This window comes from Ostrea edulis, chromosome 2 (assembly GCF_947568905.1).
Source record: "Ostrea edulis chromosome 2, xbOstEdul1.1, whole genome shotgun sequence".
NCBI lineage: Eukaryota > Metazoa > Mollusca > Bivalvia > Ostreida > Ostreidae > Ostrea > Ostrea edulis.
Window position 1 is genome coordinate 45,747,753 of NC_079165.1, and position 12,816 is coordinate 45,760,568.

General features: G+C 34.4%; 1 protein-coding gene across 2 annotated transcripts in view; it reads right to left on the bottom strand.

Annotated features, from left to right (window-relative positions):
• Nucleotides 1-145: 145 nt before the first annotated feature.
• The window catches only part of LOC125678582 (cilia- and flagella-associated protein 44-like), a 34,714-nt gene continuing 22,043 nt past the window's right edge, over nucleotides 146-12,816 (bottom strand). For both annotated transcript variants that reach the window (XM_048917142.2, XM_048917143.2), the window contains exons 23-37: nucleotides 11,701-11,891; nucleotides 10,462-10,628; nucleotides 9,633-9,821; nucleotides 9,258-9,442; nucleotides 8,988-9,123; nucleotides 8,504-8,628; nucleotides 7,151-7,279; nucleotides 6,749-6,863; nucleotides 6,403-6,589; nucleotides 6,128-6,246; nucleotides 5,194-5,370; nucleotides 4,525-4,721; nucleotides 2,216-2,441; nucleotides 1,921-2,055; nucleotides 146-730 (exon numbers count right to left, since the gene is read on the bottom strand). In XM_048917142.2, the coding sequence (XP_048773099.2) occupies nucleotides 530-730; nucleotides 1,921-2,055; nucleotides 2,216-2,441; nucleotides 4,525-4,721; nucleotides 5,194-5,370; nucleotides 6,128-6,246; nucleotides 6,403-6,589; nucleotides 6,749-6,863; nucleotides 7,151-7,279; nucleotides 8,504-8,628; nucleotides 8,988-9,123; nucleotides 9,258-9,442; nucleotides 9,633-9,821; nucleotides 10,462-10,628; nucleotides 11,701-11,891 (2,479 nt within the window). In that variant the 3' untranslated portion in view covers nucleotides 146-529. The remainder of the gene's footprint in view (nucleotides 731-1,920; nucleotides 2,056-2,215; nucleotides 2,442-4,524; nucleotides 4,722-5,193; nucleotides 5,371-6,127; nucleotides 6,247-6,402; nucleotides 6,590-6,748; nucleotides 6,864-7,150; nucleotides 7,280-8,503; nucleotides 8,629-8,987; nucleotides 9,124-9,257; nucleotides 9,443-9,632; nucleotides 9,822-10,461; nucleotides 10,629-11,700; nucleotides 11,892-12,816) is intronic.

Consider the following 12,816-nt stretch of genomic DNA (forward strand, 5'->3'; position numbering starts at 1 on the left):
TATCATGCATGCAAAATAAATGTAATTCACCATTTCAGATAAAGATTTAAATGAATTCGGAGGGGATGACAATTTCCTTGCTTACATTTGATCTTCTTATACATGATTGTGCAGCTTTTGCATTTTTCTATGTTGTAACAACACATTTTGTAGTGATATGACTTGTGTATTCAATAAATCAAGCACACTTGGTAAATATTACACATTTTTCATAATCCAGATGTTTTGAAATAAAGTACTAGTAAATAACAAATATGAATAAGTTAAACACAATGTTATCACAGTGTACAAACTTGGAATGGCTACACAGACTCCTACTTAAATCATGTGTCCTTCATAGTCTGTAAATGCAAGGACACAATATGGACGGAAGGAGATATCTTAATTTAGTCTTTGCAAAGCATATGATATCTAATAAGATTAAGATGCTGTGTGATTTGCTTTCATTTCTCCAAAACCCATCATTTTATGCCATGCTTAAATGAAGTTCCTTTTTTTAAATGTTTCGTTTCACAAATCGGCATTTCAATCAGTTGCTGATAGCTCTCATGTTAGGTGGACTCTGGGGGAGAGGAGGCTGGGCAGGAGGCAGAATGTGTCCTCCTTTCCTGGATAATAACATGATTTCCTCCTTCAGAGCATCAATCTCCTGGGCCTGCAGCTGAACCAGCTGTATCAAACGCTGTCTCTCTCTAACGTCTGCCTTCCTAGCACCTGTGAACTCCTGGCCCTGGTTGAGGAAAAAACATGTTAGTTGACCAGTTTTTAACTACCCCGGTACTGTGATATTCTTTATTTTCTTCAGCACTAATTTCTGTGGTTAACAAATATTGTTCTATCATCATGTTCATTTAAGGATACACCAAAGGTTTCTAAATGTCAGAATTTAATTTGCATGTAATTCTTTCACTATCAAAGATAACAAAATAAAAGTATATATCATTTGAAAGCTTGTTAAATTCTCAATCTAATTATCCTAACTTAAACTTTAATTGGTAATTCATAAAAAAAATATTTAAGTTTTTATGTAAATTTAAGTGTATTAATATTTTTCAAATCAACTTTTTTGTATATCATCTCTCAAAAATCATCTTGAAAATTATAATCGGTATCTTCTTAAAGAAAATTCTGTGATGTGCTAACAATTTCCTACTGATGCTAATCTTTATACAGGCAGTATAATGGCAGATTAATTGACTCCCAATTTCCCAAGTGGTCACAGTGATTTATTGCTCCTTTTATCAGCTAGTAGTTACAGACCCAATCAGAAGCTTCAATAACGGCACATTCACACGTGTTGGTATTTATATTTCAATAATGTTAAATAATTAGAAAACCATTCCACATTTTGTAGAAATTTTATATGCATTATAAAACGGTGACTTGCTCTTTTTCCTACACAAAAAAATCTCTAAATTGTTGAAAATCATAAAAAAAACCTTTGGTGTATCCTTAAACAAACATCATGTAATATTTAATGTCTTGATGAAATTACGGCGATTTTGACAGGCTGAAAAATTTGTTTGATTTCTGCATCAAAGAAAACCATGTTGTGTATTGATACGTGGTATGAATTTGAAAACAAAATCATTCAAAAACATTAATTAATTTAAAGCTTTTTGATGAGAGAAACTATTTGTTTTACTATTTAAAAACATAATTCAATGATAAGAAATGAAACTTATAATTTTCTTGATGGTGATATCATAGGGAAAATTGGACAGAAATTTTTTTCATCAATGCACTATGCGCATTGATGAAGTTTTACATCCAGTTTTCCCTATGATACCACCATCAAGAAAAGAATTATAAGATTCATTTCTTAATCTAAATATTTTCTTTTTCTAAATTTGTACAACTTTTAAAATTGAGATGGTTTCTTTGACCACTTCAGAGGTTGTTGGAGGAATGTACACTCACCGAGTCCTTCTGTCTGAAGTCCAATTCTCCTTCAAATGACTTTTTCTCATTCAGTAACATACATAGCTGGTCTAGTCTGTTGGTATTATCACGTATGAGTGCTGTGATTTTGGCTTTCTTATCTGCTACTTTTTGCTACAAGGAGAAGAATTTTTGTTTTTGAATCTTCTATTAGATATCTTAGCACTTCAATCACTTCATCATGGATCACGAAATAGAGGAGAAATCAATTATCAAATATTAATGCCTGAATTGATTTACATTATATCACTACACTATTATCAATTTTACTTACATCCCAAACCACTAATTCTTCTGCGCATTGAATTTCGGTTAGACGTAGTTTTTCTTTTAGCTCTTCAATCTGCCTATTAACAGTAATTGTTTCTAACTTTTCTAAATCCACTATTCTACCAAACTTTGCAACCATCATTTCATTGGTGCGTTCTTCCATTTCTGAAATCTTGCTATCAAACACTTTTCTGTCCTTAATGAGCTGTACATGTTTTCTTCTTGATTCCCTAAAAATCAGAATCATTAAAACATTAACTAGATTTGCAAAACAGTAGTTTTATGGTAATAGTATAAAGGCCACAACACTCATCTATGTCATTTTTATCACAACATTAGGCTTGGGGTCAACAAACTTGGATCTATACTAGGTAGATGGATCATGCTTACAAAATTAAGCCATGTAGTTCTTTAGAAGATTTTTACTTTTTATTCTTATGTAAAATTTTGAATCCCTCTCAGGGCACCCTGAGCATGAAAGTTTAGGTTCTTTGCATATGAAAAGGACAAATAGTAGCCTAGTACTTTTTGAGAAGAAGACTTTAAGATTTTTCCTACACATTCCTATGTAAAATTCTGAACCCCTCCCATGGCTCCACCCTGGGCCCCAAGACTGTGGTTTGAAAAAAATTCAATTTACAGAACAAAAAGATGTTTACATATCAATATGACAAGTTATGGCCTTCAGGAGATGATTCCAATGTGAATCTTTGGACCCCACTTGTGGCCCGGGCTTAGGGATCATGCTTCAAACACTATTCAATATACATTACAAAAGGATGATTTAATATTGGTTTGACAAACTGTAACTCTGGAGAATGATTTTCTAATATTATACATGTACCAGTATTCCTGTATAAAACTTTGGACCTCTTATTTGCCCCCATTCTGGACCTGAGGGTGATAGTTTAAACATCTTCACGGTATCAGGACAACTTGCCCCCAAGACAACTTGCCCTCAAGACAACTCGCCTCCTCTTTGGGAAACTCGCCCCTAAGGCAACTCGCCCTCAAGACAACTCAACCCCTCTTTGGGACAATTCGCCCCCTCTCTTGAGATAACTTGCCCCTTCATATCATACATGTTTACAATTATTATTTTTGGTCTAAATCCAAGAGGTGTATTAGCAAAAGTTAATACATCTCTAATATATAGCATATACATCACAGACAAAAAGACATGTTCACATAAACACCGAACTTCGTGTCATTTTATGCAAGACGAAAGATTTCAGTGAAAATCCAGTGTTTGAGTTCAGTAAATTCATCATCACTTGTACGTACATATAAAGTATATAATTTCAGCGGAAACAAGTTAGCGTTTGGTATAGGGAGAGTATTAGCTTGGTCTACAGCTGACGTAGTATAATTATCAATAATCCGTGTCCGTTGTTAAATCTAATTGTTTGATTTCCCCCAAGCTGTTATACATTTACTTCAAACGTTAAGGTACTCGTCATCAGAGTACTTTTCACTTTGAAATCGCCGCTTAAAAAGAAGCTGTAGAGCAAAGCCATTATAAAATTTCTAAAATGGGAATTTTATGATTTTTCAACAGGAATAAGTTGCGAAATGCATTCAAAGATAATTACATGTATCAGAATATTCATGCTTCACATTTACACTTATGTAGTATAGGCCCTACATACTGTATTGATAAAACACACACACCTTCCCAAAAAAAAAACATTCCAAAATTTTCTCAGTATTGGAGACATTTAATCAATTACCTGAATATCAGTAAATATAATTTTCCTAGCAGATTGAATTATGAAAAATGTCATTTTATCTGAAATGCACTAATTAAATCTGTGTATAATTCTATTAGAATTTACCATTCGTGTTAAAGTATGAAATAAAAAGATGTATCTTTATAGGGTTTAAAAGTGTAAATTTTTGTACAATTACACACACACACACAAAATGAAAATAAAATATGATAATATATTTATATCATATTGGGGGCGAGTTGTCTCAAGAGAAGGGGCAACTTGTCCTGAGAGAGGGCGAGTTGTCCTGAGAGGGGGCGAGTTGTCTTGAGGGCGAGTTGTCCAGCATTTATCCTCACTATGCATGGATATACATACAGACGACAGACAAAGTTTAAACAGAAAAACTGACATGAGCCTTTGGTTCAGATGAGCTAAACTTAACCCCACTCAGTGACTGTAGCTGTTCAGTCATTGTTTTTAAATGCAGTTGTATATTACTGAATATATTAGCTCAAAGAAGAAATATGAACATTAAACATTTCTCATTTAGTTCTGAAATCAAAATAATTTTTATCACTGATATATATATATATATACTGACTTCATGTGTTTCTTCTGCGAGTGTTTTTCATGTTCTAGCTCTTTGATCCTGTGCTGTAGTCTGGAAACTCCATGGGATTCAAACACCAAAGTCTGGGACAGGTCTTGGGGGAGCACACCATTTATCATGTACTGTATCTGGTGGAGCTTCAGTGTAACCACCACATCAAGCTCGTTCAGTTTCCCCTGCTTTTCTAACTATACACAAATAATACAAATTACTAATGCTATCCATTTCAGTTTCCACTGCTTTTCTAACTATACACAAATAAATATCTATAGATGATGCTATCCATTTCAGTTTCCCCTGCTTTTCTAACTATACACAGATAATATGAATTACTTATGCTACCCATTTCAGTGTCTCTTGCTTTTCTAACTATGCAAAAATAATACAAATTACATATGCTATCTATTTTCAAGCCTATATACATACAGTCCACTCCACTTATATTGAACTATCTGTTATATTGAAGTTAAAATAAATCCCCAGTAGCAATATTTGTGTAGTTGAGCATCGGTTATATTAAACATTAGATATAATGAACAATTCAGGTTGGTCCCCTGAATTTCATTATATCCGGAGTAGACTATGTGTACAGATCACAGGTTACCATTTACTGTGACCATACAGCTCTTTTTCTCTCTCTGGCTATTTATAATACTATACCTGGAAGGCCTCAAGGTCATTCTGTGCAGCTTTGAGGGCACTGTCTACAACTTTGAGTTTTTTGTTGTTGCTTTCTATTTCTTTCTTTAAGGTGTCATTATTCTTCTTCTCTTCCTGAAGAGCTTCCTCAATGTCCAATTTCTTCTCCCTCAGTTGACAAGTATTGTCATAGATATTCTGTTAAATTTAAAAATATTTTATTCGATATAGAAAAGGATTGGAAAGCAGGTTCTGTTAAATACAGTTAGAAAATTCACTATATTTTTTTAACGATATCTATTAAATTCTTTACTTTTAGTTAGATTATTTTTCAGTCACAAATAATGTGCTATAACAACTCTCCTTGCTTGGAATTGACTTTAAACTTTTCTTTGTTGTTGATCTAAATCCAAGTATGTGTCATAACCTTGAGTCAAGGTCAGACTGAGTTTACATAACAATGAGTGATTGATATCCTGTTTGGACTTAAACTTCACATTCCTTGATTGCCATCAGACTTATGTATTTTAATGCTTATGATCAAACTTGTGTCATGAACTTGAGGTCATGTCACCAAGGTCAAGATGATAAAACTATTAGGTGTGTCCAAGCCATATTAAACTTTAGTACATGTATGTTATTGCAGATGACTTAAATGTTGTAATGATCTTGAATCAAGGTCACATTGTTATGGTAAAGGTCACAGGGCTATGAAACCTAGGCATGGTTAACCTTTGTGTGGAGTGCTTCTAAGATTTTGTACAATCTTGAAGCAGGGCTATGGTTTAAATAATAAATATTAGCTATCAACAATTACAAAAGTGTGTGTTGACCTTTGACCTTCACTTTGATGGAAAAGGCAGGAGGTAGTTCTGGTTTTATTTCCATTGCAATTTTAAATACAGAAAACTGCTATCAGAAAAGAAATATACTTGGAATATACAAATGTTAGTACCTGATCACAGCCAGGTGGACATATGTCAAGGTCATATCCCCCTTCTTCCTCAGACTCTTCATCATCTTCATCCCAGTCAGATTCATCATCAGAATCTTCATCACTGTCCTCATCAGAACCTACAAAACATGATTTCAACAATTAAAGTCCTATCTACAGTAGAGATTTTAAAAACTAATTGCATCATAATCTCTGGACTCTGTAGGGAAAACAGTCAATAAATAGAGCTTTATTACAGTCAATGACAGTTAATCAAACAGAATTGATAACCATACCTTCTCCATCTGTGACCTTCTTTTTGGCTCTCTTGATCTTCTTCTTGAATACTTTTGTCAGATAGTCACCAAATTTATTGTTGTCTCCCAGTGAGGCTTGGAACTGGGCATATAACTGTTTCTCTCTCTCTTGTAACTTCTCAATCTCCTTCTTCTTCATTTCCTGCTTACCTTGCAGCTCAATAATCTGAAAACAACAATTATGTTAGGAGTTTAATTCATTGCTGGACTTCCTGTTAAACTGAAGATAAAACAGGGCAGATTTCCTGTGCCCTTTGGAACCTGAATTTCTGTGGATAATCTATATTCCAACTCAGATGAATGTTCCATTTTGCCTCTGACTTACCTTAGCTTGCATTTCCAGTTTCTCCTGTTGTTTTCCAGACAGCTTGGCTTCCATTACATCCTCTCTCTTTTCGTACTCCTTTAGAAGAACAAATTCTTCAAACAGAGTTACCTGCCTGTTACAAAAAAATTAAACTCTATAAGCCTATGTTATACTTTTTTAATGTCACACACAGCTGATAATAGCCCCCCCCCCCCCCCCCCCCCCCCCTTTTACATTCAAACCTCATCATCTCGAACTCGATGGGATCAAGAAAATATTTTGAGATATCTGATGGTTCGAGAAATTGAGGGTAAATTAGGTAAAGAAAACGTTGGGACTTTCAACTCACTTCGAAATATCCATTGTATTTGCGATATCAGAGTTCAATAAAGTGAAGTTCAACTGTACTGGAAAATTTACCTCAAATCAGCATTTTTCATCACTATATCCAGCTTAAACTTGTCGTGGCGCAACAGTCTTAGTTCAGCGTCAAAATTTAACAAAAGTTCCTGAATTCTTTCCAGAAGCCGATCTTGATCGTAGATCATCCTGTAAAATATTCAGATTTGATTATAGATGCAAAACACAGATCAATGAGCATAGTTGGATCACTCCACTTGTAAAGGGACAATGTAAAGGTAGTCTTTTGATTTTTACTTGGGCATATTGTTTTGATATCCCTCAAATAAAAGTTATCGTCTGTATGTACAATTTTGATTGTACTAAAATCACAATCTTTCTTTTACAAATGTACAGGTCTATTATTCGACCTTTCATCAGTTTGCTCTGTTTTTGTTTGTTGTTTTATGTCTTCACTCTACTGACAAATCACCAGCTGAAATGTCATAATGCTTGAAATAGGTGAAATGCCACAAAATTCAATCTGCATGATGCTCAAAGCAGTTAGGGTTCTTCATTGTACCAATGCCTACTATGACCTACAATTTTCATAACTAATTCTTAGTGCTCGGCAAAGGAACAATCACTATCTATTTCAAACATCTTGGGTCTGATATGGCCACCAGGGTTCAAACCAGGGACCTCGCAGTTCTGAAGCAAGTGCCTGGATCACTAGGCTCAAGTAGAGCAATCTGCATTTGCAGATGAAAAAGTTATGAAGTTTAATTAAAAATCGTGAAGTTTAAAGCTGTATGACCCGATGTTCATGTATTATTTTTGTACATAATTACTTTAAAGCAGATTAATTACTTTATAAAGTTATTAACTTTCCCTTAATTACATGCTTGAAAACATTTGCATGTAAAAGAAAACAGTGCGAATAATATTTAGAAAGTAAATATAGTGGCTACATATATAAATCATCCCATAATAGACGTCTATAAATAGACCCATGCGCGTCAGGGAAATCCCAACATGACATTTTAACTCATACGTAACTGTCTAGTTTTAAGGCTGAAAGAGCGTAAAACAACGAATTAGTAAGAGGTATTTGATATTTTTATTTCTATTAAACTTATGGTACGGTACTGTTATAACAAAATACACAGCTTTACACAGATAAGACCACCAATGATCTGAAAGTTTTAATTGGTCACGTGACTGTCACTTGAAATGGCAGTGACGCGGTTATTTGTAAACATCGATTTAAAATCAAATTATTTGGGTTAAAACAGGTGAAATAATTTATGATATGTCGTACAGTCTCATAACTACATATGTGCGATGATTTAATAGCGTTTTTACGAGATGGAAAAAAAATATTGTAATTCGGACCATACAGCTTTAACCAATAAATGACCAGTTTTGACCTACTTGATTTCCATGGTTTCTTTCATTTCAATTTCTAGAGGAGAAATATCCACTTCTTCCAAGTCTTCACCCTCTCCTCCCTTAGAGTTACTGACTATTGTACTATGTTTTGGGGTTGGTGATCCTCCCTAGAAAAAGTTTGTTGTACACAGTAAGAAAGGAATTTTTAACTTGTCTACTGTCAATTTACGAGATACTGAAAAAAAAAACCATTTGATCATAAAAAGTAAACCTTTTCATATTAATGAACACATGTTCCTAATGCAGTATTCTAGCATTAAGTCATACAGGTATAAATCACTGGATCCTGCGACTTACGTGTGCATTCAGGTCACTATAACCAGGCTTGGATTTCTCGAAAAACTCGAGAACTAAGTCTGAGTTTTCTGTTATTTGAGTAAATCTCAGACTTAAGTCCTAGTTTCGACTTAAGTTTCTTTTGAGAAATCCAGGCCTGGTCTGCCTATAGTATGAGAAGTGAAGGTACCTTGTCCTTAGCCGTGTCAGCAGGACCAAATCCCCCAAACCCTCCAAACCCACCACCTCCACCCTTGGCTTCTTTCGCTCTGACTTCCATTTCCTTTTTGAAGGCCAGTAGGGTTTCTCTTGTATATTCTAACTTCCTATATACAACAAATGAAAGAATGGAATTGAAATTTCAAAGAATAATTCATGTATATGCATTGTTTGAAGACTTTTTAAAAATGTTAAAGAATCATCATATCTATAAAGATGCGTTATATAATGAATGATTTACTTTTCTGGCATTTCTTCGGGGTACATTTTAGGGATTGGTGGGATAGCCTTGTGCTTTTCTTTGTCAAGACCAGCCTGGACTTCTCTCAGCTCTGCCACCAGTTCTCGGATTTCCTCAATGACACCCAGCTTCTTGTCTCTTATTTTCAGCAGACGAAGATTGAAATGATACTTGTGCTCATGTATCTATAAAAGTGAAATTGTACAACATGTATTAAAAAGAAATTCTGAATAATCATCAAGAAGCATGTTGATTTTCAATTTTTATTACAAACACTTATTTGAGATATACTGTCAGATGAATTTTATTTCAACATTAAAATACTTCAATATCAGTCCAGATTTAGTTCAGACTAATGCTATTCTGTTCACTTACCAGATCTTTCAGGATCAGTAGTCGTCCCCTGGCCTTTTCCACATTCATCCTTAAGTGATCAGGTACAACATAGTTCTTGGCTGTTTTCAATTTGAAGTCTCCCATATTATCCTTGGCCTCTTTAATGGCCGAAACATCTGCAGGATCCTCGTAGTCATCATCAGGCTTTGTGTCAAATAATTCTTCCCACTGAAAACCACATCATAAATCACTGAAACTATTGAATAATTGTATTTACATTACAGTTATACTTTCCCACAAAATAGGACAAGATTTCACTGAAAAAATGAATAGGGGTCAAAATTCAGTATAGTATACTGGATCTGCACATGCAGAGTTCATTACAAGAGTTCTTTACCACAGTTCATTACAACAGTTCTAGAATTAATTCACTTCATTGTGGATAAATCTCATGTTACATTCTGTGTTATATTCTGTGTTCCTGTTATTTTGGTTTGAAGTCTCTCTGGATTTATGTTACATTCTGTGTTATATTCTGTATTACTGCTATTTTGGTTTGAATTCTCTCTGGATTTATGTTACATTCTGTGTTATATTCTATATTACTGCTATTTTGGTTTGAAGTCTCTCTGGATTTATGTTATATTCTGTGTTCCTGTTATTTTGGTTTGAAGTCTCTCTGGATTTATGTTACATTCTGTGTTATATTCTATATTACTGCTATTTTGGTTTGAAGTCTCTCTGGATTTATGTTATATTCTGTGTTCCTGTTATTTTGGTTTGAAGTCTCTCTGGATTTATGTTACATTCTGTGTTATATTCTGTATTACTGCTATTTTGGTTTGAAGTCTCTCTGGATTTGAATCACCTGAGCTCTCCTTGCAGCTCTTTTCTGTTTTTTCTCCTCCACCTTGTGAAGAGCTTTGTTGATCCTCTCACCCATACTGCCCTTCAGGGTTGTGGTCACTTTGGCCCCAGTCTGATCTCCTGATTTCCCACCTGTTCCAGTATGGTCATCCAAGTGTGACGCTTTACCTAAAAGTTGATAAAATTCAATTACCAGAAAGCACAAATTATTAATACAGCTATTTCATGAAAGAAGAAGTGAGCAAATACCCCCCCCCCCCCTTCCACTAATGAACACAATGAATGACAATGCTACTCAAAATGAATGACAATACTATGCATACAATACAACATATTACCTTAGGGAGGAATAATACACTGTCATAATGGCAGGTTTCCTTTTGAATGATATAGATATCAGTAATATATGGGTTTTAATTTTTCTTCTTCAGATTACTTTCTATTTAAACTACATATTTTAACTAAATAAATTAAATTTTGACACTTTTCAATTTCAAAGTATCATTGTATAATATAGCCTCCATTTTTCATTCATATCAGATTTCTCTAGTGTGTTATTGAACTCCTTAATATTCATTTGAATGACAGCATGCTGGGAATATGGAGCTGGTATTATTCTAATATTACATATTTTTTGTTGAATATATGCATTGTCAATACTGTAGCCAGACTTCTATGTCCAAAAGGGGCATAACATAACTCCAAGATAAAAAATCAAATCAAAATTTCTTGTGAATATGTACATCTACAAAGTATGTGCATATTAAATACAAAGTTACATGAAATTTTGTTCAACAGTTTTAGAGGAGTTGCACTGACAATTACAGCAGTGATGGAAGCCAAACTTCTAAGTTGAAAAGGGGACATAACTCCCAGAAAAACATGAATCAGAATTTCCAGCAAAATATGCACACCTACACAATAAGTCCTTATTAACTACAAAGATTCATGAAATTCTGTTGAGCGGTTTCTGAGGAGAACGTTGCAATTTCACAAGAACAGGACTGACGGACAAAGAGATGGACGGATCAAAAACATACCCTCCACAACTTCTTGTGTGAGGTATAAAAATTAAGGAATGCAAAATCACAATCTAAATACTGCTTGAAGAGTATATAAAATTCAAGTTTCAAATTTCAAAAAGAATTCATGAACATGCACATATATATGTTCTAATCTTAGGTCAAACAAGCAAGGAGAATAGCTAAATTGATCCATTGCTGTATAACAAATGACTTGCCTCCTAGCAGGTCTCTGGTTGGATCTCTGGTGATGTCATCCTTCATCATTGTCATGGTTTTTCTTCTCTCAAAATCTGCCTTCATTTGGTAGAAGTCATCAGATAATTTGGCAGCCCTAAAGCTTGCAACTTCATGTGGAGTTTTGAAGGCTTTCACCACTATCCTTTCACATTCAACTACATCTTTGTACCTGATTTAAAAAAAGAAGCAGTATTTACACATGTTGTACACCAATGTAAATGCGTACAATGCATGTGGTTATTTTACATGACATGAATATTATCATATCATAATTGTAATAAACATTGTAGATGCTCTGAATCATTAAAACGTAAATTGAGTACTAGTATAACCACAATCACTGGTTGTACCAAATATTGAGTAAAACCACATATCGAGTAAAACCATTTGTGTCAACAAACAACAGGAGACAGTTTGAGTTAAAAATATATTATGCAATATTCCACCATATATACAGTCTGTACAAACATATCACAGAATTATATACAACTTGATAAGAAATGATACAAAATATAATTATTTGGCGAAAGGGCAAACCCAGCTATGCAAGATACATAGAACCATCTGACCCATGTGGCACACTAGAGGTCCACCTGAGCAAAACAGTGAGGTATGCTATTCTGCCAAGTGGTAGTATGCTGCATGTTTGGATGTTGAGCTCAACAACCCGGTGAGTATGTGATATTTGAGGTGTCAAACAGTTACTGCAATAACCGGAAGTTGACCTGAGAAAGAGGTCGAGGTCATGTTGGTGGAGAGCCTGCTAGCATACTCTGCAACTCAGTGAGTATGAGAAGTTTGAGGTGTCAAACCGATAACTCAGGAGCCTTGTGTTGACATTACCATTTAGCGAAGCAAATGATCTGACCGCTGAAACGATATGGAGTCTGATTCCTGAGAATTTTGGGATAAAATTCTTGCATGTTGAGCTACGATATGCAAGAAATTGCCCAAGAATCAGATATGAAATATATAAAACAATATTGAATAGCTGAGTTGCCCCAAAATTCAAGTAAAACCACATATTGAGTAAAACCACATATCAAGTAAGTTTGATGTTGGAATATTTAACAGATTTGTCTCCAAAAGCACTT